The 23,526-nt window shown below is 37.9% G+C and overlaps 1 protein-coding gene and 1 pseudogene across 4 annotated transcripts in view; one reads left to right on the top strand and one right to left on the bottom strand.

Annotated features, from left to right (window-relative positions):
• F13B (coagulation factor XIII B chain) overlaps positions 1-22,947 on the bottom strand; it is a 30,880-nt gene extending 7,933 nt beyond the window's left edge. For 2 of the 4 annotated variants that reach the window (XM_070602329.1, XM_070602330.1), the window contains exons 1-10: positions 20,044-22,758; positions 13,698-13,898; positions 11,673-11,858; positions 10,512-10,688; positions 9,960-10,136; positions 7,200-7,379; positions 6,928-7,113; positions 5,645-5,830; positions 2,307-2,507; positions 1,867-2,049 (exon numbers count right to left, since the gene is read on the bottom strand). In XM_070602329.1, the coding sequence (XP_070458430.1) occupies positions 1,867-2,049; positions 2,307-2,507; positions 5,645-5,830; positions 6,928-7,113; positions 7,200-7,379; positions 9,960-10,136; positions 10,512-10,688; positions 11,673-11,858; positions 13,698-13,818 (1,597 nt within the window). In that variant the 5' untranslated portion in view covers positions 13,819-13,898; positions 20,044-22,758. Of the gene's footprint in view, positions 1-1,866; positions 2,050-2,306; positions 2,508-5,644; positions 5,831-6,927; positions 7,114-7,199; positions 7,380-9,959; positions 10,137-10,511; positions 10,689-11,672; positions 11,859-13,697; positions 13,899-20,043 lie in introns of all 4 variants that reach the window. The other 2 variants (XM_008509182.2, XM_008509183.2) reach the window with 2 other exon arrangements.
• Positions 15,853-17,977, top strand: LOC103542244 (ataxin-1-like; annotated as a pseudogene).
• Positions 22,948-23,526: the final 579 nt, after the last annotated feature.

The following is a 23,526-nucleotide window of genomic DNA, read 5'->3' as shown; positions in this document are numbered from 1 at the left end:
ACAATAGAACATTTACCTAAAGCAAATATATGCTTATTATAAAGCAAATATCAGTGAATTTCAAAAGACAGATATAATCCAAAGTGTGTCTCAATGGATTTAAATTAGAAATCAATAAAAAAAGAAAACTGGAGAATCCTCCAAAGGTTAGAACTTGGAAAATAAACTTCTAAATAATTCAGAGTGCATAGAAGATATCAAAATGTCTATTATAATTTTTTAACTGAATGATGATAACATCCCAAAATATAAAAACATGTGAGATGAAGTTAAAGTTGTGCTCAGGGGATAATTTATATCCTTAAATTCATATATTAGGAAAAACACATAAGGTGAAAATCAGTAATCAACTTATCCATCCAAAAAACTAGAAGAAGAATGATAAAATAAATCCAAGAAGTTAGAAGAGAGGAAGTAATAAGGATAAGAATATAAATTAATAAAATAATAAGGAACATTTGATGAAAGGATCAACAAATACAAATATTAGTTGTTTGAAAGGCCTAATAAAATGTACAGACCCTTAGCAAGAAATGTCTAGAAAGAGATACATCTTAATAGTAACTAAAAAAGACACATCGCTAAAGGTATTCAAAAGAGTGTAAAAGTATGTCATGGACAACATTATGTCAACAAATTTGACAATTTAGATAAAATGGACAAATTCCTACAAAGCACTCCCTACCAAAACTGACAGGAGAGATAATCAGTTAATATCTATTAAACAAATTGAAGCTGTCAAAATCTTTACTTAAAGAAAACTCGAGGCTCCGATGGTGTGTTCAGTGAATTCTTACAATTATTAAGGAAGAAATAGTACCAATCTTACACAAATTCCAGGATATTGAAAAAGAGGGAACACTTCCCAAATCACTGTATGAGCTTCGCAGAAACTTGGTACCAAACCCAAAAGGTAAATAATGCACCAATATCTCTCATGAAAATAGATGCAAAACTTCTAAGTGAAACATTAGTAAACAAAATCCAACAAGTAGAAAAAGCATAATTCTTCACAACCATGTGGGATTTATTATGGGAATGCAAGCATGCTTTAACATTCAAAAGGAAGCAATATAATTCCAGGAAAAAAACACAAGAAATAATCATATGATTATTGCAACAGACACTGCTAAAATTAAAGACTCCTTGAAGATTTTTTTAAACCCTTAGCAAAATAGAAATGGAAGGTTTCTATATCTTTAATGTGATCTTTTAAAAGTACTTTTAACACCGTACTTAAAGCAAATTATTAAAAGCTTTATTTATGAGACTGGGAAACAAAGATACCCACTACCTCTTCTACTCAGTGTTGTACTGAAGTCCAAGCCAATGAAATGAGATGAATTAAATAAAAGTCAGATACAGAAATAAAGAAATATTTTCTTTTGGTTTAAAGATATGCTATTTTGTACCACCTATTTGTCCCAAGAATCTTGGTGGATATTGTCACTTCTAATAGGATGCCTTGCTAGTAAAGCATTATCTTGCTTCATCTTTCTAGATTGAGGTGGCCATTTCTGTTTCCCCACTACTCATGTTTTCTATTATAGTATGGATCACACCAAGTGATAATTGCTAATATGTGTACCCACACCATGATGGCCTCTTCATCTTACAGCCCCAGACCAAACCAGTTCCTGATGTATGGTTTGTACTTAATAAGTAATTGTTAGAGCGAACTGGACTATGGTTATTTATGAACTAGAGGAAAGAATAGAAACTAGTGACTAAATAGGCACGCCAATATGGTAAGATAAATGTAGCAAATTAAGCATTGTAAATGTGTTATATCAACTCAAAGAGAACAGAAAGTGAAAAAAATATGGCTTTGCTTTATTAAAGAGAGACGCATTTGGTAGTACCTACCTAAACACGATGGTGGTGTAGTCCACACTCCCTCTAAACAATAGGACTCCCTGGACCCCTGAAGAAAGTGGTGATCAAAACATTTGTACTCTACTGAGGAACCATTTTCATAGGTGTCTCCCGTTGAATTAATAATGACTCCGTTTTTAATAAGTGGAGGAGATGCACATATTCGTTTAGGCTCTGCAAAAATAATTTTTAAAATATACGATGAATGGCTATATTAAGTATCCAGCGCTTCTACAACTGCTACAGAAATAAAATGCACTATTTCATGTAAAAACATTTTTGCCAGCTTTCAAATAATTTTTAAATAGTGAGAGATCATTCCCAATTTCATAGATTAGATGATAGCGGTGAATTGTTTAGGGTCTTACACTTTGAACCCAAGTAGTGATATTGATCACCTGAGAAATTGTCAGAAAGCACTATTGTTTTACCTTTTTTAATACATAAAGGGTATTTCATTTCTCCTCTATTGCACGGGACAGATAATTCAGACACTGGGGTTGATGGAGATAAGCCATATCCCTGTTTACATACAAAATCTATTAAATCTCCATGTAGGACCTTTCCTTCATATTTCCACTTTATCTGTATGTTATTTCTATTCATGGAATCCACACTGAGAGTGCACGGCTCTGAAAGACAAAAATGCTCTTGTAAATTCTTTCCTCGACTGACAAGCACGAAAGTGATATATTTTTAAAAATAAAAATTATGACAGGCAACAAAAGCAATATTTTATATTTAACGTTTATCATTATTAAGGCTTCTCGCATTCATATATAATAAAGTATACACTTTGTTACTATCTAATGAATTTATACATTTCTTATTATCCTCATTATATCATAGATTAAAACCACTTAATTTGAAACATTAAAAATATTTAAGGCCATCCACCACTTAGGTTAATCATTATTTCCTCTCTATAAAACAAAAATCTTGGAATAGAAAATGAATTTACTTATTATATTTGTGGGACACCTACTACTTAATATACATCAATGAATGAAACAAAGACACCTGTCCTCACGGAGCTTCCCTTCTAACTGGGAGAAACACACACACAATAAACAGTAAATACATGGATTTTATCATTTTGCCCATCTTTAAATTACATATGATAAATTAGATGGGAAAATGAGTAGGGTTGGACTAAGGGAGGTTATCCTTTTAAGGGAGATGGTTGGGATAGGTCTAAATAAGAAGTAATATTGGCACAGAGTTGAAGAAGCTTAAGGAGTGAACCACATCACTTTCCGAGGGAAGGGCATGGCAAGCAGAGGGAATAAATCTGAGACAAGAGCATCCTTGGCTTGTTTGAGGAAGAGGGAGAAGAACCAAGTGGCTGGAGTAGAATGAGAGCAGGGAATACCAGTAGGGAGAGCTCTGAGAGCTTCGTAATGTCTGGAATAATAATTCACAGACGGAAAATTCTGCTCCTTATCACACTGTTTTTCCCATTTGTAGTGAGAGTAATTTAGTTCCAAAGGATAAATAAAATGTGCAAAGCTCTCTCCTCTTGCCCTGATGACAAGGAAAGATCTTCTCTCAGTATTTGCTTTAGACAATTAACACCAAGCCTGAATGTCATGAGGTGATTTGTTCCAGAGATAGAATGACAGATTTCTTTAAACCTTGTTATTCCTTATGAGGTTGTTCCATTTCTAGCTTTTCCGTTACTGTTTCAATCTTCAGAGATGACTGTACTTCCATTCAATGTAATATCAATCAAATCATCAAAAACTTAAAATCAAACATTTATGAAAATATGAGAGCAATAGATAAACTGTAAGTGAAGATATATTTGATTTTGAATGAGAACAGCAACCTAAGAATGACTTAAAGGAGAGAAACCACAAAGGAGACAGTGAAAGAGCTTAAGACTTAAAACTTAAACTTATGTATACTAAAATCACTATAAATGAAAGGAAAAGTGATTGCAATATATGTGGTTGTCAAATGGATAATATAGTTTATACAGATGGGAGTATGGAAAAATGGTTAAACTATGAACAATCAGTTCACTGAAAAAAGAATCTGTGGCCACTAGAAAATTGAAAAGTGTCCAACTGATTAATACGTATATAAATCAAATTACAATAATTTTATTGCTGAATTAACAAAATATAAATATTAAAATATTCAAGTTGGCAAAGGTGAAGAAAACCACTACTTTAATTCACTGGCGATAGGGTCATAAATCAGAATAAAATTTATGAAGACAATTTGGCAACTAACAGAAAAATAATTAAAATTCCAGATCTCTTTGATCCAGAAATTCCTCTTCAGAAAATCTGAACAAAATAAAATAAAATAAAACATGAAGTAAATATAATTAATTTAAAAAAATAAAAAGTAAATGTTGAAAACAGGACACATTCAAAAGAAAGTGATTAATTAAATTATGGCATATCTGTATTATGGGATAGCACACAGCCATTAAAATATATAATGCATAAGTGTATCAAAACATGTTCATAATATATTTTAAGCAGAAAAAACCCTTTCATGATAGCATATATTTTGGGGAACGTGTGTGTGTGTGAGAAAAAGGTTTAGGAGACCACTATTTAAGTCATTAACAACCTTTGTTTCAGGCAAGGTTACTGATATTTTATGTTTTCTTCTGGTTGTTCTATATATTTATTCTTTTTTTGGTAAATAATAATAATCTGCTTTTGTAGTTTAAGAGACTAATATTTTAATCAAATGACTATTTTATTTTAACATATAGAAAGCTTGTCATGCCATTACCCATTTGTAAAAGTCACAACCTAGCAAGTTCATTGCAACTGTTGTGACGAGTTACATTACTTTTAAATGTAACTGACTAGCTAAGGTAAAAAAATGAGGCAAATCTACACGCTTGAAATGAGAGGGAGGTGAATATTATTTTCTTAAAGTATCTCAATTTAGGTAATTATTTAGATAACTGCCTCAATTCTCTACTGGAAACATTACATTAATTATACCATGCTGTAAACCAAAATATATTTAAAGTAACTACAAATATGCTTTTATTTGTTTCAACAAGATATAACACAAGGTGTCCATTCAAATGAGGAAGAAGTGGCAAAGAAAGCTATTAACAATACGCTCTACCAAGAAAAGAACTGGATTGATTCTTCTTCTCTTCAAAGGACATTCTAAGGACAATACAAGCAGAGATGTTGAGGACTATAATAAGGGGAAATTTCAGTCAGGAGAAAGACAACACAAATGCGGTTAAAATGGTAAAGTTTTGTTGTTCATATTTTACCACAACCTTTTGAAAAAGCAGTGAGGTGAGACCTAATACAGTCCTAGACTCTAAGATATTAGGGATTTTCTGCATATAGAAATGATACGGGAAAACACTTCAAAAAGTATTTATACAAAATCGTCATTTTCATGCTATAAAACATTATATGAAAATCACATAAAACACAAACACAATGGTAAAATAAATTCAACGTGTTCTGTTCCAAGAGGGAAAAATTCCAAGGATCTAACCTACAGCATGGAGACTATAGTTAACAATATTGTTTTGTATACTTGAAAGTTGCCAAGAGTGTAGATCTTAAATGCCCTCATCATAACAACAACAAAAATGGTAATTCTGTGAGATGAAGGATACATTAACTAACTTAATTGTGGTAATCATTTCACATTGTACATGTGCATCAAACCATCCCATGTATACCTTACACTTACACAAATGTTATATGTCAGTTGTATCTTAATAAAGCTGGGAAAAATTTTTTTAAATTCAATGTGTTTTCTATCTTACCTAAGCAAACAGGTGGGGGGGATGACCATTTTCCTTGTTCACAATGAGATGTTTTTTCTCCCCTCAATAGGTAATATTCATTGCATTTGTATTCCACTGATGATCCTGTTGTGTAGTTTGCCGATAACCCATCAACAACAGCCCCGTTTATTACATCAGGTGGAGGCTTACAATTCTCATTATTTTCTAAGAAAAGAGGTTATTTTAAAATAAACATGAACTAATAACAACATAATCATATAATATATTTGCGGATACAATAGTACCTCAACACTTGCACAATGTAGTTTAGGAAAATTGATTTCTAAATTTACCAAAAATGGGAGAAATGTTATTCAACTCAAATATTTTTAAAATTTACCAAGCAAGACTAAACAGCAAATTTAGCCTAAGAACAAGTATGCATATTTTTCACTTTTCTTGCTTACGAAGAAATCATAATATAGATACCCTTAAATGTATAAAAGGTAGACAGCGATTTTTAAGATAAAGATTATAGTCTACTGTCGAACTGTCCTTTGTCATTATCCTCTCTTATTTTTTTCCTTCTCATTCCTCTTCATTTCAGATCTCAGTCAATCCATGGACGAAAATTTCCATTTTTTCCTTTCTCCCTTTAGAGTCTTTCTTTGACTCTTCTAATTTTTCTAGTAACCTTGACAGCTTTTCTCTTATGCAATAAATATTCTTGGTAAATATGTTTGTGGAGATCTCTGCAGGATCTGGTCAAGAAACGAGAAGGATGACAAGAAGGGTAACACCGGGAGTAATAAAGTAGCCTGGTTGTGTTCTTCAGTAAAACAAAAGACCAAACACATGCTTCAGAAGAATGTAGGGCTCAGAATGCTCAGATGCAAAAGTAAGCTCAGGAGGACTGACCAAAGTCCGGAGCAGAGTGCTCCATCCTAACTGTGTGGGACATAAAGGGAGGGGAAGTGGATCATGGTCTTGGCCAGTCTCTAAATCCTACACACCATGATTTGTTTTCTCTAATGAAATGTGCTGTCATAAGCTCATAAGTCATGGCACCAAACAGGTCTTATAACAGTACCTAGAATTAACGTACACTAAGAAAATATGTTTTTAGTTTCCCAATTCTTTATATTGACTTAAATTCTACACTTGGCTCCACACACTCACAAAAAATAGCAGAGTAGATGCAGTATCAATATGTTTCTAACTTCTAAGCAAAGGTCTCTTGCTTTAAGTATGTGGATTAAACAAAGAGAATGGAAATTTTAAACAAGAAGCTAAGCTATTGATGTGAAATGTTGCATACAGACCAACACACTCAGGAGGAAGTGTCCATTTTCCACGTTTACAAGTTATTTCTTTTGATCCACGGAGATGATAGCCTCTTGCACATCCATAGGTCACTTTATCCCCATTGTAATAAATCTCAGAGGTTATGTTTGCTGCACCATTCTCGATGATGGGTGGTTCCTCACAGGCTATCTTCTCCTTTTCTTCTGAAAAGGGGCAATTTAGAGGAGAGACCACTTAGCTACTCATTCAGATTTCATTCTAGGGAAATCATATTTGAGGTGTTGCTCACCAATGCATTTTGGAGGTTCTGTCCATTTTCCGTTTTCACAGTGTATTTCTTCTGATCCCTGTATCTCAAAATTAAGTTTGCATTCTACACGAACTGTATCTCCATGACGATAAGTTGCTGAATGTGTCTGAATTTTGGAGTTTAGAGGCAGAGGTAGAGGAGCACATCGATTTCTTCTTCCTTTTGGGAAAGCATCAGCATATTTAGTCAGTCATATAACTACAAAAAATAATAGTTAACACTTAATAAGCACATTTGTTGCGCCAAGTGCCATAAGAAGTATGGCAGACAGACTCTAGGATCACCCCTTGATGCCCACCTCCTGATGTTCACTTCCTTGTGTCATATTCCTCCGCATGAGCAGGAACTGTGGTTTGCTTCCAACCAATAGAATACAACAAAGATGATGAAATGTATGTGGTTGTGTATACATGATCATGGAACATAATATGTTAGGACATTCTTGCTGAAAGACTCTCTCTCCTTGCTGATTTTGAAAAAAAATAAGTTGCCACATTGTGAGCTTCCAAAAGGGGAGGGCCATAAGGCAAGGGGCAGAGGGCTGTCTCCAGCTGGCAGCCAGGAAGAAACTGGGACCCTCAGTTCAGCAGCCTGTCCAGTACTGAATGCTGCCAGCAACCACAATGAGTTTGGAGGCAGATTGTTCCCCAGTCAAGCCTCAGATGAGGCTGTGGTCCCATTTGACATCCTGATTGCAGCTTTGTTAGACATGGATGCAGAGGAGCCAGTTAAACTATGCCCAGAATCTGACCCACAGAAACTGTGAAATAACAAGTGTGTTGTTTTAAGCTGCTAAATTTGTGATAACAATGTTATGCACCAATAGAAAATTTAAAAAGCTAGCGTTTTACATTCATTATCTCCTTTAATCCTAAAATAACTTACGTAAGTGGGGTCTATCATGTCTCCACTTCATAGATAAAGAAATTAAAATTTATGAAATAAATAAATTGTAAATAAGTGGCAGATCTGTTATTGAACCTGTATCTATCTGAATTAAACTCTTCTGTTCTTAACTGTTCTAAAATACTGACTGTATTAATTTCCTATCGCTGCTGTTACAAATTATCAAAATTTAGTGGTTTAAAATAGCACAAATTAATTCTTTTACAGTTCTGGAAGCCAAAAGGCCAGAATCGATTTCACTGGGCTAAAATCAAGGTGTCAGGAAAGCTGCATTCCTTCCGGACGCTTCAGTAGGGAATGAGCTTCTCTGCCTTTTCAAGTTTCTGGAAGCCACCTGCCTTCCTCGGTGCATGACCCCTTGCTTCTATTACTCCAACCCCCTGCTTCCATTGTCACATCTCCTACTTCTTCTGCACACAAATGTCCCTCTGCCTCCTTCTTATAAGGATGTTTGTGATTTTATTTAGGGCCCATATGCATGAGCTCAGATATTATTCCCACCTCAAGATCCTTAACTTAATCACGTCTGCAAAGTCTCTTTCGCCACGTACGGTCCAACATTCACTGGTTCCAGAGATTAGGATTTGTGTATCTTTTGGGATGAGTTAGGCATAATTCAGACTACTACACTGCCTATCCTACACCTAACGACTATTTGCTAAAGAAGAACGACAGGGAATTTGGCATGCTAATTTGGATGGGGGAAGTGTAGAAAGGGCAGTAAGTAGGTCTGCCATTTCCTACTGAAATAACATGCTAGAGACAATTTGCTAACAACTTTCCTCTCTACTGGTAGACCAAGGCTGATAGGCACAACTGGAATTTTTTTAAATTAAAGTTATTTTTCAATGCATTTAAAAAATTATGATAGCTCTTGGCAATCCCATTGCACACCCCTGGTCAACTCCGTCTTTCATTCCTCTTAGCTGCTGTTTCAAATCTTCACCACTCTCTTCCAAGTTCTACTTTCCTGTCTTTCTCCTGCCTGTCAACAACGACAGTATTTTCTGTATTACAGAGAAAACACAGGCTATCAAGCCCTTTACCTCGCTCCATCCCTCCCAATCCTCAAACTCCAACTAATCTTTTAAGGCTCAATTTAAATATTACCCATCACCTCCATAAAAGCTATCCCACACCATAACAAGCAAAATCTTTAATGTTTGTTCAAATACTTTATACCTGGCTTCATTATGCCATTTGTCACATTGCATCAATTACCTTTTCATATCTGTTTCCTCTGCTAGACCAGGACCTCCTTCCTATCACATTGTAGGTGTGATTAAATGACTATTGAATTGATGCCTTCCAGCAGGTAATCATCTCACCTGCTTCAACGCATCCAGTGATGCAAACTTAACCGTACCCAGGACAGTTTAGGATAGCTCTGACTAGATGACTTCATTTTTCTGATAATATTCTGTTGCTTTCTCTGCTCTTTAATCCACCCTTTTGAAGACTATATTTTCACATCAGAAAATGTGTGGCCAAATAAGAAAGTACTCTCCCAAAGCTGCCTGCTTGGGATAATTGGATCTAGTAATTCCCAATAAGAAAAGTTACTCAATATAATAAGAGATGGAAAATTTATGAGATTTTTTAAAAAAGTTTAAAAGTTATATCCACTCTACAAGCTAATGTAAAACTTAAGATTTCTTCAGATAAAATGTATTAAAGATTGCTGAAAATAATACTGATTTAAAAGACATTTCTTTCAAAAAATAACACTCAGGACAAGTATCAGATATCATCAGAGACAATTTTTTTCATAGAAATTAGAGATGATTGAGACATGATATTTTATTTCCATGAGTGTGATATTTTTAAAATTACCTTCACATACAGGAGATTCTGGGTACCAACCAAAGTTATAGCATTGAATTAAATCAGATCCACTTAGATGATAATTTTCATGACAGAAAAACTGAACCACGTCTCCTTCTTCATAGGTTTGCTTTATAGGATGAAAATAACCATTTTCTATTAATCTCAAAGAAGAGCACTTTAATTCTAAAGATGAAAGAACAAATAAAAATAGAAAAAAGTGTTATCTTTCCTGCTGGCACAAAATTCACCTATTACTTACATGCCATATCTGGAATAGAAATTAGTAAATTTGTCATATTTTGATATCCATAACAAGAGCTTGATATTATTAAATATCATCAGTCTTATTTTAATTTAATTTCCCCAGCTGAAAGGAAGTTTTCTTATTTGAGAGCCTTAAATGATCAAAGCCTACTATTAACAAAATTAAAACCAGAAGCAAAAAACCCCCACAAGGTATGAAAAATGGAAAATAATTAGCATGACAATTTATATACACTTCTGTATGAGAGGAGGTTTTCAGAGGGAAAGCAGCCTGTCTTCAAAATGAGAACCTACTGGTACATTTTGGTGTGAGAGACCACCCATGTGTGTGACATTCCACCTCTTCCGTCTTCTGTCCTCCAGCAGTGTAGTAGCCAGGAGCGCATTCGTATTGTACTTTGTCCTCCACTTTGAATGTTTTCTGTGTTGTGGAATAATTTCCATGATGTAATTCGGGAGCCAAACATGTTTCTCAAAAAACAATAATAAATAATCATTTATTTTATGAACTTCATCACGAAGCCTAGAATATTAAAAAGAAATCTCAAAACATACTTTCACTGAATCTTGAGAATATCTGGCAGAATCAACCCTTGGCAAAATTGAAAAATAGTCAGTTTGTCCTTGCCTCTCTATTCCTTGCTTTCATATACCTTGTGTCCGAACTTCACCAGTTTTCCCTTCTTAAAGTTAATCTACTGTATTTGACCAAAGGCCACAACTCAACTGAAGGCTTGTGCGGTAACAATTTTTTGATTACGCGCCATCTGTGGATTTGTGTAATTTAGACAACTAACAACACACTAACAAAGTATGCACACTGTTCAAATTATTGGATTATTCTTAAGTATATCTAACAGACAAGATAAAATTAGTATTCATCATATATAAATTATATTTACAATACAAAATAAAGTGCATTATCTCAAATTCTTCTCTGATAAAAGAAGTAGTAATTTGTATATGTTGCTAGAAACAGGTTTATTAGGGTTCTTTCCTGGTTATTTGTGTGTGTGTGAGGAAGATTGGCCCTCAGCTAACATCTGTGCCAATCTTCCTCTATTTTATGTGGGACGCTGCCACAGTGTGGCTTGACAAGTGGTGCTACGTCCACGCCCAGGATCCGAACCTGTGAACCCCGGGCCGCTGAAGTGGAGCATGCGAATTTAATCACTATGACACCGGGCTGGCCCCAAGGTTCTTTCCTTTTGTTCCACTCCAATTCTTTATTTTTATTGGTAGAAAGTAGGAACTGCTGGAGTAGATGAGTTGTGGGAGTTGAGAACGCTTGGATTAAGGAAACACCTAGCATTAGAGAAAAACAATATAGCTTCTTGCATTTGTGGACATAATGAAAAATCAATTATATTAAATAAAAATGTCTATCACTATAAGAAAGGAATAGCCTCACAAGCCCTTCTCTTCAGATTTAGAAAATGATTCCTAAACACATACCTTGTTCCTGCCTACAGGTTGGTTGAGAAGACCATCCATCAGCGAGACATTGAACCACTTCTTCATCCTTCCCTCCCGTGGTTTTGTAGCCTGAAGTACAACCATACCGCATGCTCTCTTGAATTTTGTACAATAATTTTCCCTCAGAGACGTAGCCATTTCTCAGGTCAGGCTTAGTGCATTTTTCTATGGGAGAGAAGTATTTCTTTGCTTAACTTGATGACATTAAAGTTTGTCTTTTACTAATTTGCAAAACTAAGGCAAAGTTTAATATTATTCTGGGAATTTTAAAGAGAGAGAGAAAAATCTTGACTTCACAATTGCTTGATTTATTATAATTTTAGAACTATCCTGCATGTTTTGCATCAAATTTCTCTAAAAATTGATTCATTTGACATTGCCATTTTTTGTATGTCACTAATTCAGTTCTTATAGTCATTCCTACCCCCGCCACATCTACCTTTAAGAAATACACCCTGAGGTTTTCTGCTAACTAATAGTCATTAACTCCAAATAGAAGGAATTTCTTCTTATTATTTTTAAGTCCACTGTGTTTGATAATTTTTAACATCCTATGACAAAAGCACATACTTACCCTATGGATCTTTAAACAATTCTGCAGATATCTTAATATGAAAACTTTGCTTATTTTTTTCAGCAAATGATCTACCTGCACAGCAAGACTCCATAGTCAGTCCATGTAGACTGTGACTGAATCACAGACACGTTACTCAAAATCTTTGAGTTCATAGAGTTATTTTTTAGTAAATACTTGCAACAGTGATGTGTTAGGTAAGAAATTTACCTTAACATTGTATAGAGTTCAGTCATTTTTAAAGCCCTATTTTGAGACCCCTATAACAAATCAATTCAGAAAGGTTAAGAAACTTGTCCAACGTTAGTAATAGTCTAAATATATTTAGTGCTTGCTGTGTGGCAAGCACTTTATAAGGATTATCTCATTGAAGCAGCAGTGTCACCATTTTACACATAGGAAACTCAGGCTCAGAATATTGAAGTCACTTTCCAGTGGTGCAGCAGGACTCCCAGGCAGGAAGGCTGACTGCAGAGGTTGTATTTTAACCATGACTCTATAACGTTAAACCTGAGTTGTCCTCTTCTGGATCAATTTCAATGCTCTTAACTCTAATCTAAAAGAGTTAATAAATCTAAGATGTTCATTAAGATGTTAATTTATTCATATGCTGTAGTTGTGAATTTAATCTAGTTATGAATGATATTTATTTCTTAGAGTTAGTCTATGGTCTGTGTTAATACTCAAAGTGCAATGCTTACATTTATGGTCTGTCCTCAGTCATGGAAGGGATAACCATCCCAAATGGATATGTTTACTAGATATGTCAACCACCATACCCACTTGCTCTTCTAAATGAAATTGACTCAACCAAAGCCCCTTACTCTGCAAAACAGAGCTTAGGGAATTCTTTGCTCAAGAGAGGTCGCCTGACCCAATGGAAGCCAATTGATAGTTTGACTATGGTGTAGCCTGACATGAAATAATGAGATGAACCAATCAGATTTCCTTTCCACAAATTTGAACTCAAAATTCTGAAAAACACATTTTTCAATGGATATTATGAGAGATGAAGTTGGCACACAAAGGAAGGATGAGTCTTTCAAACGATAAAACCCTAGAGTGACAATCTTATTCTTGCTAAGGCCAATGTCAAGTATGCACAATTATCTGTGTAAGTTCCTCATTCCTTAAAATAACTCAGTTGTGTCTCTGTTCCTTGCAATATGAAAATAGCAATTTCAATAATTATCCTTATTCTCTTCACAGGGTATTATTGAAAGCAAATAAAGAAAACAACATTTTAATGAGAAACATTATATACAGAATTTTAGGATATGCCTTCGTTTTGTAAAAAAGACAGAGGGCCAGTAATTTTATTCTTATCTACCAGAAGGTTTAACCACCTGCCATATTTTGTTGAACCCTAGTTTACAAACGAATCTCCTGGAATATCATAAACATCAAGTTGACACATCCCACTGACTTACTGAAGCACCGTGGTGCTGGAGACCAGCCTTCCGAAGTGCATGTGCTTTTCCCTTCTTGCTTTCCACTTTCAGTTGTATAACCAGCCAGGCAGTAGAATGGCAATTTTTTGTCTATGCTCATCGGGAAGTAAAAATTTTTAAAAGTATAGTAATATTGGGCAATCCTTCCATTTTCCACATTAGGAAGACCACAGGATTTCTCTGAAATGAGGAAATATCGAGCTGAAACCTGAAAAACATATCTAAACCATTAAATTTGTGATCAAGCAACAAGACATTTTTAAAATGAAGTCTTTGCAGACACTTTACCTAGTGCTTTTTTGGGGGGCTGGGGGGTTGGTGAGGAAGATTGGCCCTGAGCTAACATCTGTTGCTAATCTTCCTATTTTTTTTTCTCCCCAAAGCCCCAGTACATAGTTGTATATCCTAGTGGTAGGTCATTCTAGCTCTTCTATGTGGGATGCTGCCACAGCATGGCCTGATGAGCAGTGTGTAGGTCCACACCCAGGATCCAAACCGGTGAACCCCAGACCACTGAAATGGAGCACACGAACTTAACCACTTGGCCACTGGGCTGGCCCTAGTATTTATTTTCATTACCTAAATTTTTAAAGTACTTTTGTGACAGTCCTTTTCAATCAGAATTAATCTGTTAGCAATCCCAACACTCAACAGTCAGAATACAACTGGTCAGGCCACTTCCTCAGGGAAGCTTTCCCTAACCTTGTCAGACAGCACTTTCTCATAGAAATATATAATGCAAGCCACATATGTAATTTTAAGATTTCTAGTAGCCACCTTAACAAAAGGAAGAAAGCTAATTCTAATAATAGGTTTTATTTGACCCAACATAATAAAATTATTTTACATTCTTTTTTTCTTACTAAGTCTGAAATCCAGTGTGTATATACACCTACAGTACACCCCAATTTTACTAGTCATATTTCAATAGCCATATGTGGCTAGTGGCCACCATATCGGACCACAGAGTTCTAGAATAAATGAGGTTCTCCTTAAGATCTGCAAACCTACAAAATTTTGAAATAAATGACTTTTCTTTAAGAAAAAGACATACAACCCATTAAAAATAAATAATAAAAGACTTGAGAAAGAAATTTATAAAACAGGATATTCAAATGGTCAAACATCTAGTAAAAAGTACTCAGCTTTAATAATCATCAGGGAAACACAAAGTAGACCACCATGACATAGTACACATGGCCACACACAGCCACTGCAGGCACTGAAATGGAGAAGACAGACTGCCTCAGTGATCAGTGAGGATGTGGAGAACATGGGACTCTCACACTACTGCAAGTGAGAGAATAAATTGGCACAACCTGTTATGAGAAAATAGTTTGGCTGTGTTTTTTAAAGCAGAATACATACATATATATTTAAAAAAAAAATACGTATGTGCAGCCAAGGACATGTTATAGAATGTTCCTGGCAGTACTATTCATGTAGTCCCAAACTGGAAACAATCCAAATGCCCATCAATGGCAGAAGACAAACACATTTTAGACTCCACATACATCAGAATATTATACAGCAACCAAAATGCTGAATGCTGAATCTCACAAACAGATCACTGAGTGAAAGAAGCCATTACAACATGAGTAAATATGGTATGTACTTACATAATTTTTCATTGAGATATAATTGACATATAAACTCATATTAGTTTCAGATGTATAATATAATGATCCAAAATTTGTGTATACTATGAAATGATCACTACAATAAGTCTAGTTAACATCTATCACTGTACACAGTTACAATTTTTTTTCTTGTGATGAGAACTTTTAAGCTCTACTCTATTAGCCATTTTCAAATATAAAATACGGTGTTGTTAACTATAGTCACCGTGCTGTACACCCCCATGACTTACTCATTTTACAACTGAAAGTTTGTATCTTTTGACCACTTTCACTCATATTGCCCACCTCCCAACCCCCACCTACGGGTGCCCAGACTGAGGGACTGGTGGGTGTGGGGAAGCTCTTGCAGCCCTGGTTGGCATTGGCCATGGCTCCAGGGAGGAACCCGAGGCGTGCTGTGAGATGGGCCGGCTCCCAAATCAGCTGGGAGGACACTCCTTCTTGCTACAGCTGTTCAGAAGCATCACTAGAAGCTCAGAGGTGGGTGCCCCAGCCAGCAGCAGAGAGGGGTGCAAGGGAGCCACAAAGAGGCCTCTTCTGATACCTCAAGGAGCAAGCTGACCCCTTCCAGTCTCCAGGAACACCACAAAGCGATATGAAACCCATTCATGAGAGGAGTCAGGAACGCGTTCCACCAAAGAAACAAGACGTCTCTGTGACCAGCGAAGATATGGGAAGAACTACCAGCTGCTCAACTAACAGACACCCTCCAGTGATGCCTGTCAATGGTCCTAAGGGGTTATGGTGGCCAGAGTCAGCCTGGGGGGGTGATCAAGCTGAAGTCATCACTGGTCTGAAAGTAGACCAGTATGGCATGCTGTTTAAAGTGGCTGTGCCACCTGCCACCTTCTCCTCAATTGGCCTCCCATTGTGGTGAACAGGAGCCCCTTGCCCCCCCAAGTTTAAGGTATCATCTTCACTGATTCAACACCCAGGAATCCACTAACCCCCAATCCACTATGCTCAGCTCCCATCCACCTCACTTCAGTTTATCAGGTCTCCTTATAGCTTCCCTATGCTGTGCCACCTAATTTCCTACCAAGTCCCCTCCTTTCTCCTTCTGCCAATATCACTACCTTTCACCTTCCACATTGTGCCATATGTCTCTTTCCTGGCAGAAGAAGCCACTCCTTCCCCCAGACTTCATCCCCAGCCCATCCATTCAACAAAGCCCTCTGTGCTACCTCCCCATCTGGACAGTTGCCACATCACTCAAGTACTCTGCCACTGGACCTCACTCCAGGCTGGATGCCCATTTATTATCAAATGTCCAGGCTACCTGCTGGGTGCCTCTTGCATGAAACTCCTCCAGCAGGTGCCAGCATAGCGCTTAACCTTCAGGAGAGCCTGTCTGCTGTGGGTGGAGACAGCAAAAGTGAAATTTAGTACAAATGGGAAAGTAAAACCCTCGACTCCCTCAACAGCAAGAGCCAAGGCCAGGGACTGGTGCCAGAGGTAGAACGTGTGGCAAATGGACACTTGTTCTCAAGGTCTCAGACTGCACTGGTGGCAGTGGTGCCAGCACGCTGAGGGACCCTAGATGCCAAGCCCATGGTATAGCGGGTGGTTGGTGCATTAGCTTCTCAGAAGTATCCTGTGGTGGCAGCTCAGAGGAAGGATGAGCCCAGACCCCTCAACCTGTCCCATCAAACACCTGAACATCAGGGTGAGGGGCGAGGGCCCGCCAGGAGCCCAGCAGAGATGGCCGGGAAAATAAGGCCCAGGAGTTCTATCCCCAGTCTCATCAGGAACTGTTAAAACATAGACCTTTGCCCAAAGCAATGGTGGTAGCTGCTGGCAGCCTGGTGCCCACTGCAATTGACCCAGGCCTGCTGCCCATGGGTTCAGAGATCCTGACGGCACCAAGTTTAAACATGCAGGTCGGAGCCACCTTCCCAGACATGAAGCCAACGCCAATGCTCCATTACCTCTTCCCACTTACCCTCCCATTTCGTGAAAGGCACCATGATCCAGCTGGCTAAGGGGGAGCTGAAGTGGGTGGAGGACCTCCAGACACAGGATACTGTGTGTAGTGGTGAAGTAAGCGGGGGGCTGAAGATTGACTCTAGTACTATCATGGACACTCAGAGAGCCAGTGGCCTGGATTTGTCATGCTGCATTTTGTAGCTGGTGAGCAGCAGAACAAAGTGAGCATCGAGGTGCCCCCTGAGCACCCCTTCTTTATAGATGGCCAGGGTTGGTCCTCCTACAGCCCTGGGCAGACTGGGCAGGAGACAGCTGTTCTCTCTGCTGTGCCATTGATTACAGGAGGAGATGTCTGAATCTTTATCACTTTGCAGAGCTTGAACAGTAACCCAGTTTCTCAGGCCAGCTGTACTCCTAGGCCAGCTGACCTTCCACCTTAAAAAAGGGCTGAGGGGATAGTCTTGGGATCCAGAGAACCATGTGACTGTGAAGGGAAAAGCCAGCCATCAGGCAGGGGTTCCTGAATGGTATGGTCCTCCTAGCTAGACCCTGGTACTCAGGACTGCTGGCCAGACCCAAGCTTCCAAAGATACAGCATGCCAAGAGGAGGCATGGGCTGCACTGTTCTGTCCCTCCTTCATTCCACGGGAGGTAAAGTTGCCCATGGAAGGGTGTTCCAATGCAGGAAAATGAACCTCTTTCCCAGACCCAGACTGAGGCTTTACCCCAGAGCTGTGCCTTGCCTTGAGCAGGCAGAGGACTTTTACATGTCAAACAGGGAATGGCTTTTTTGGCAGTAAGATTTGGGGTGGGGGAAAAGTCATGGAAGCAACTTCCCTATATTTCTCCTTACCCCACAGCATCCTTTCAGGACAGCCCCAGATGGTGCTGTGATGGGAAGCAGAAGGCCTGGGCCAGAGAAGGAAGAGGGAACATGCAGGACAAGACAAATTCCGAACATCTGGGCCTCCCTGTTCCCTCCTTCCCATCCCTGGCTCCTGTAAGGGGAAGGCCAGGCTTTGGGAGCAGCCTGAAGGGGGGGAAGCAAAGAAAGAGACCAAAATGATGATTCACAGCTTATAGTAGCAGTTCAACTGACTGAAGTTTTCTTTCCTTGCTTTTTTGTGGTGGGAGGTCAGGCGGCCCATGATTGGAAATAAGAGGCTTCCTGCCCATAACTCTTCTTCTGGCAGCTGTGCACTTGAAAGGGTAACTTTGTTCCAGATGTCTATGGCTGGGTTCGTGGGGACTGAGGGCTCATCACAGGACTCTCCTTCAGCCCCTTCCATCTCTCCTAACTATTCTTCCTCATGGTTTCTGGAACCAAGAAAGAAAGAAGCCCCTCCAGGGTTCAGAGTGAAGCCCTGCCTTGGCTGAGGCCCAGTTGGGGAATTTTGGGAGAAAGACCTGTTGGCCAGATTGACTGGGCTCCAGGCAGGGCTTCTGGAAAGTTAGCTGACCTAACAAATCTCATCCTAGTTAGCATGCCAGACCCTCTTGGAAATTGTACTGAATCTCTTCTCCTCTTTCCTCCTTCTTCCTTCCTCTTTCCTTGCTCTTTCTTTTCCTCTTTCTCCTTCTCCTTCCTCTTCTTCTTTTCATCCTTCTTCTCCTTCTTTTTTTTTTCATTTTCACTCAAACACTCAATAACTTCATTTGCCTTTGGTTGGCTTCTGCAGAGGGGAAGGTGGCGAGGGGCTTCACATGTTCTCTGGTGGATCTCAAAGGCAATGACCAAAATTGTGGCCAAACCCAAAGGACTTCACAGTCTGGAGGCTGCAGTCAGTAGATCCAGGCAAGGGCTGCAGTGTTCCTCAGGCCTGCACCTTGGACACAGTATCAGGAGACAGGCAACTGGGAGGAGGCTCTGAACCTCTGGCTCTCATACTCACCCATGTTGGATGCCTGCGTGTTCTTCCCAGTCTTCCTCTGCTTCATAAGGTCCTTGTCTACTTGCCACTTGGTGAGGATGAAAAGGAGGATACCATAGGGAAACCCCATGGCCAAGCTAGTCCAACATCTTCCAAGGAGTTCTAGCCCTGCTTTCTGGGAATGTAGCCAGCTCAGGGGATAGGGGCTCAGGCTTCTCCTATACTCTGGGGAGCTGCAGCTTGGCAGTGCCCGGATCCTGTTCTGAGAAGCCTTCTTAGCTGTGGCTCCTGAGAGAACCCTCTGAAAACCACTTCTATGAGCCTATCACGATGGTGCCAGTAATCCATTGTAACAGAGGTTGGAAGGACTCAAGAGTTTAGCAGCCTAGAGGTGACACTGAGGAGGCTTTTGAGGCACTGTTAATGCTCTGTATATTGATCTGCTTGCCATAAAATTCTGTAAACATTTACAGAAGAATATCATATGATTTTTTGCATTTTTCTCGATATATTATGCTCCAAGTAAAACATTTATATTTTAAAAATATATCCTTATGTTGGAGATCTTAAAATTACATAAATACCAAAAAGAAAGAAACTCTTGACCAGCTCCTCTGGATTGTTTTGGGAGGAAGCATCAGGTGTGGCTGGGAGAAGACCTGCACCAGTGGGATGACTCTGCCTTCGAGGCTTTAAGTGATTACAGTCTGCCCATTGTTACCACGAGATTCAAAAGGACAGCAGTGCCAGCACAGGGTGAAGAGAAATGGGCAAGGAATCATGAGTAACGTAAAATTTCCAGAGTCTGCTGGAGGGGAGGAGCAGAAAACAACATGTACAGGAGAGTCCCCATCCCCTGAGAATTCTCACCATTTTCCATTCACATACCATCAGGGATTTAGAAGGGAAAGACTTTTCAAAAAGAGCGGTGCTATGATGAATACACATGGAGGTTCCATGAGGGGCAGCAAACGGGTGCTGAATCGTACTTTGCGGCTTCAAAGACTCTTTCCTGGGGCTTGTCCCTCCTTCACCAGGAGAGGCAACATTACCTGTCCACGTAGCTGATATGACTCAGGGAACATGAATTCATGAGAAAAAAGTAATGAAAAATGTGAGGAGCTCAATCACAATAAAAGAAAGTCATTGAAATGAACAATCAATACCACATGGAGCACAATTAGTGAAACAGGTCGATGGAGAGCTTAAAATTTGCATGATGAATAGCCTTAAATAGATATGGGAAGATACTGGTAATATAGAGCATGAATAAATGGCCATAAAGAAGAATTGAGTAGAAATAGTGAGTATGGAAAAAATAGTACAAGATATAAATAACCCTTTAAATGTGGAAAAAGTAGAATGGTTATAGTGAAAAACTAATTGGTATACTAGATATAAAATTTTAAAATTCCAACTTTATGACATTAGGGCCTTCATGTTGTACAATTACAAAAGCACCATTCACATTCTGTGATTTTGAGATTGAGGGGAGAAGCAGAAACCAAAAGGCAAAAGTTGATGAAATTGATTGTGTCGAAATGAAGGATTTCTTTCAGTGAAAAGCATTGTTTACAAAACACAGAACACTTTGGAAGAAGGAATTTGAAATGTTGAAAATCAGCAAGAAGTTAAAATCTATACTCTACAAAGAGCTCCCACAAATCAGCTATAAAAAGGTATAAACCAAGAAAAATGCTAATCAGTTATAAACCAGGAAATCAAGGAAAAGAACTGACCCAACAATTCCACATGTGGGTACATACAGGTCAAAGAAATTCACAGAGAAACAAGGTGATTATGGGACAGCATTCATTTCAGAGTTATTTGTGGTTAGGAGGAAATTAGAGGTAACTCTATGTCCAGCTGTAGGAGGGAGAATACATGAAATATATGAAACCCTATGAAGCAGCTAGCAACAAAACAGATTCAGTCAATGGAAATATATTTAAACAGTAGCAAGTAAAATAAAACAATGAGATAAAATCTATGGTAAGCTTTCATTTTTATGAATGTAAAACACATACAAAAAACAAGACAGTTTACAAAGTTACTTACATAGTTAAAATACATATAAACACATTATAGTGGGTCCCAGTTTGGTGGTAGGGGGAATGGAATCCAGGGTCAGAGATAAAAGGGAAGAATGTATAAATAAAGTGAAAGTGACACCTTTCATAAGCCAATGATGATCGCATGCTATGAAATGAGAAGTGTGATTAACCCAATCCTTGCCCTTCGCGTTCCCGATGAGGGTGGGGAAAGCACGGGGATAGGAGATCCTGGTCCCTGTCTTCAAGCAATGTACATTTTTTTGTTTATGTGAAGTAAGATTATAATCAAATAATAATTAGAAAATTAACTAGAATATTGCAATGTCTTCATGGGATAGAAAATAGACAATTATATTAGCTGGTTTTCCCGATTTAGACAGAAAGGTAAAACCAAAAGAAACTATTGACACAAAAATTATCTTATTGTAGAGTTAAATGTGTCAAGGAAGATGAAGAGTCTTTATTTCACTTTCATAATTTTAATTGCAGACCCTTTTTTGGTAGCAAATTTGTAGTAAACTATTCAACTAAAAGGCAACAATAATCCATAGGATGTTTTATTTCCCCAAATCCCCTAAAGTGTTTATTCTAGAAAAGCCTTATTGCTGTGATTTCCTACTTTGTATATTCATTCCTGCTGACCCTTAATGACCTGCCTGGTTTCTGATCCCTACAGCCTAATAACACTGATGACTGTCCCTAAATAATCCACACTAGTTCACTGCCCCCCTCACTCTCACATTCATCTCGTCCCTAGGCAGCCTGGTCACTGAGATTTCTAACAGTCAGGGAGTGCACAGGTATTGTTTGTCTGGGCAGTCGTGATATACACCTGTTCTCTCACATAATTACTCAGAGAGCCCCCTTCACTCTCGAAAGTGTCTTTGTTTGCATAATCAATTCTATGGTCCTCCTACTAATCATTACCTAATGACTTTAACCAATGAATAAATCACTAGGATAAAAATCAGTGTTGAGAGTCAAAAATCTTGTTGATGATTTTTGGTTACCTTTTTTCAAATTTCCCACATTAAGCTCACTCCATCAAGAGAGAATTAAACTTGCACAAGCTTTGTCAGTGTTAGGAATGGATTCTAGCATGAAGTTAGGATTGAGGTTAATACATCACTTCTAAGTGGCAATGCTATTAGCCTGAAAGCCCTTTAGAGTATTTAGATCATGGTCTCTTATTCTCCAAAACCTATCAATACAAAGGGTTTTTTAACTTGTTTGGTTTTTCTAAGTTATGTTACTATAAGAATAGTTTACTAATTTTACCTAAAGGGAAAAGTCTGTCTAAATATTATAACAAATTATATTTACAAGTGTGTTTCACATAAAATTGACATGCCAAAATGAAAGAGCATATTAAAACCTCAAGATAAATCCATGTTAGAATTTCCCTTCACGTTTTTTAGAGAATAAATACTATCAAGAATTAATTTTACCTTCTGCATAGAGTTCTCCTGAGATGATCAATAAGATGATAAACACCAAGTCTTTCGACCTCATCTTCAATGGTGTGCTGAAGAAAGATTTTAACAATTCTAAACCAGTAGAAACTCCTCATTAAGTACACAATACTTCTCGGGAAGAAAAAAGTTAATTATTTACAACATCTGTCTAAGTCCCTTTGCAGCAAGCCTTATATTTCATTTAAAATATTTTTTAATAATAGTAAAATAACACAACCATGTTCATGTACAATACATTTCACGCCAGAGTCCAATAAGAACATGATAACCAATAAGAGCCACAATAGCAACAGTATAAATAATTAACTCAGACCGCATGAAAAATGGTAAATTTTCACGAATTCCCAGTTGTAAGTCCATAGAGTAAAGTTCACTTGTAGCCATTGATTTCTTTACCACCGTTGACGAAATAAAGAGATGAACTTAGGAACATGAGGTCATGAATACCTAGTGTTAAAATAGAGTGTTGTCTGGATAGCACTGCTGAAAGAGAAAAGTGACCTTAACTGTTTCAAGCAATGAAACGATGATATTATTGACAGTCGTGTCTAACGTTTAAAGAGCGTATTCTGTGGCGGGTGACGAGATGGGTGCTGTGCTGTGTTATCATTCATTTATGAGAAATGTTGTGAGTGTTCTTCAGGTACCAGGTCGTGATCTGTTCTTGGGCACATAGCAGTGAAAAAATAGATTAAAACTACTGCCCCCATGGAGTTCACTTTCTAATGGGTTTTAATTTAAACTATAAAATGATATGTGATGTAGGAGCTATTACTATTTCAATTTTGCAACTTTTTTATAAAATACACCATATTAAGAGAAAAGTTCACACACCATAATTT

This window comes from Equus przewalskii, chromosome 31 (genome assembly GCF_037783145.1).
Source record: "Equus przewalskii isolate Varuska chromosome 31, EquPr2, whole genome shotgun sequence".
NCBI classification, from domain to species: domain Eukaryota; kingdom Metazoa; phylum Chordata; class Mammalia; order Perissodactyla; family Equidae; genus Equus; species Equus przewalskii.
Note: the sequence above shows the minus strand (reverse complement) of the source record. Positions and strands in the feature narration are given on the sequence as shown.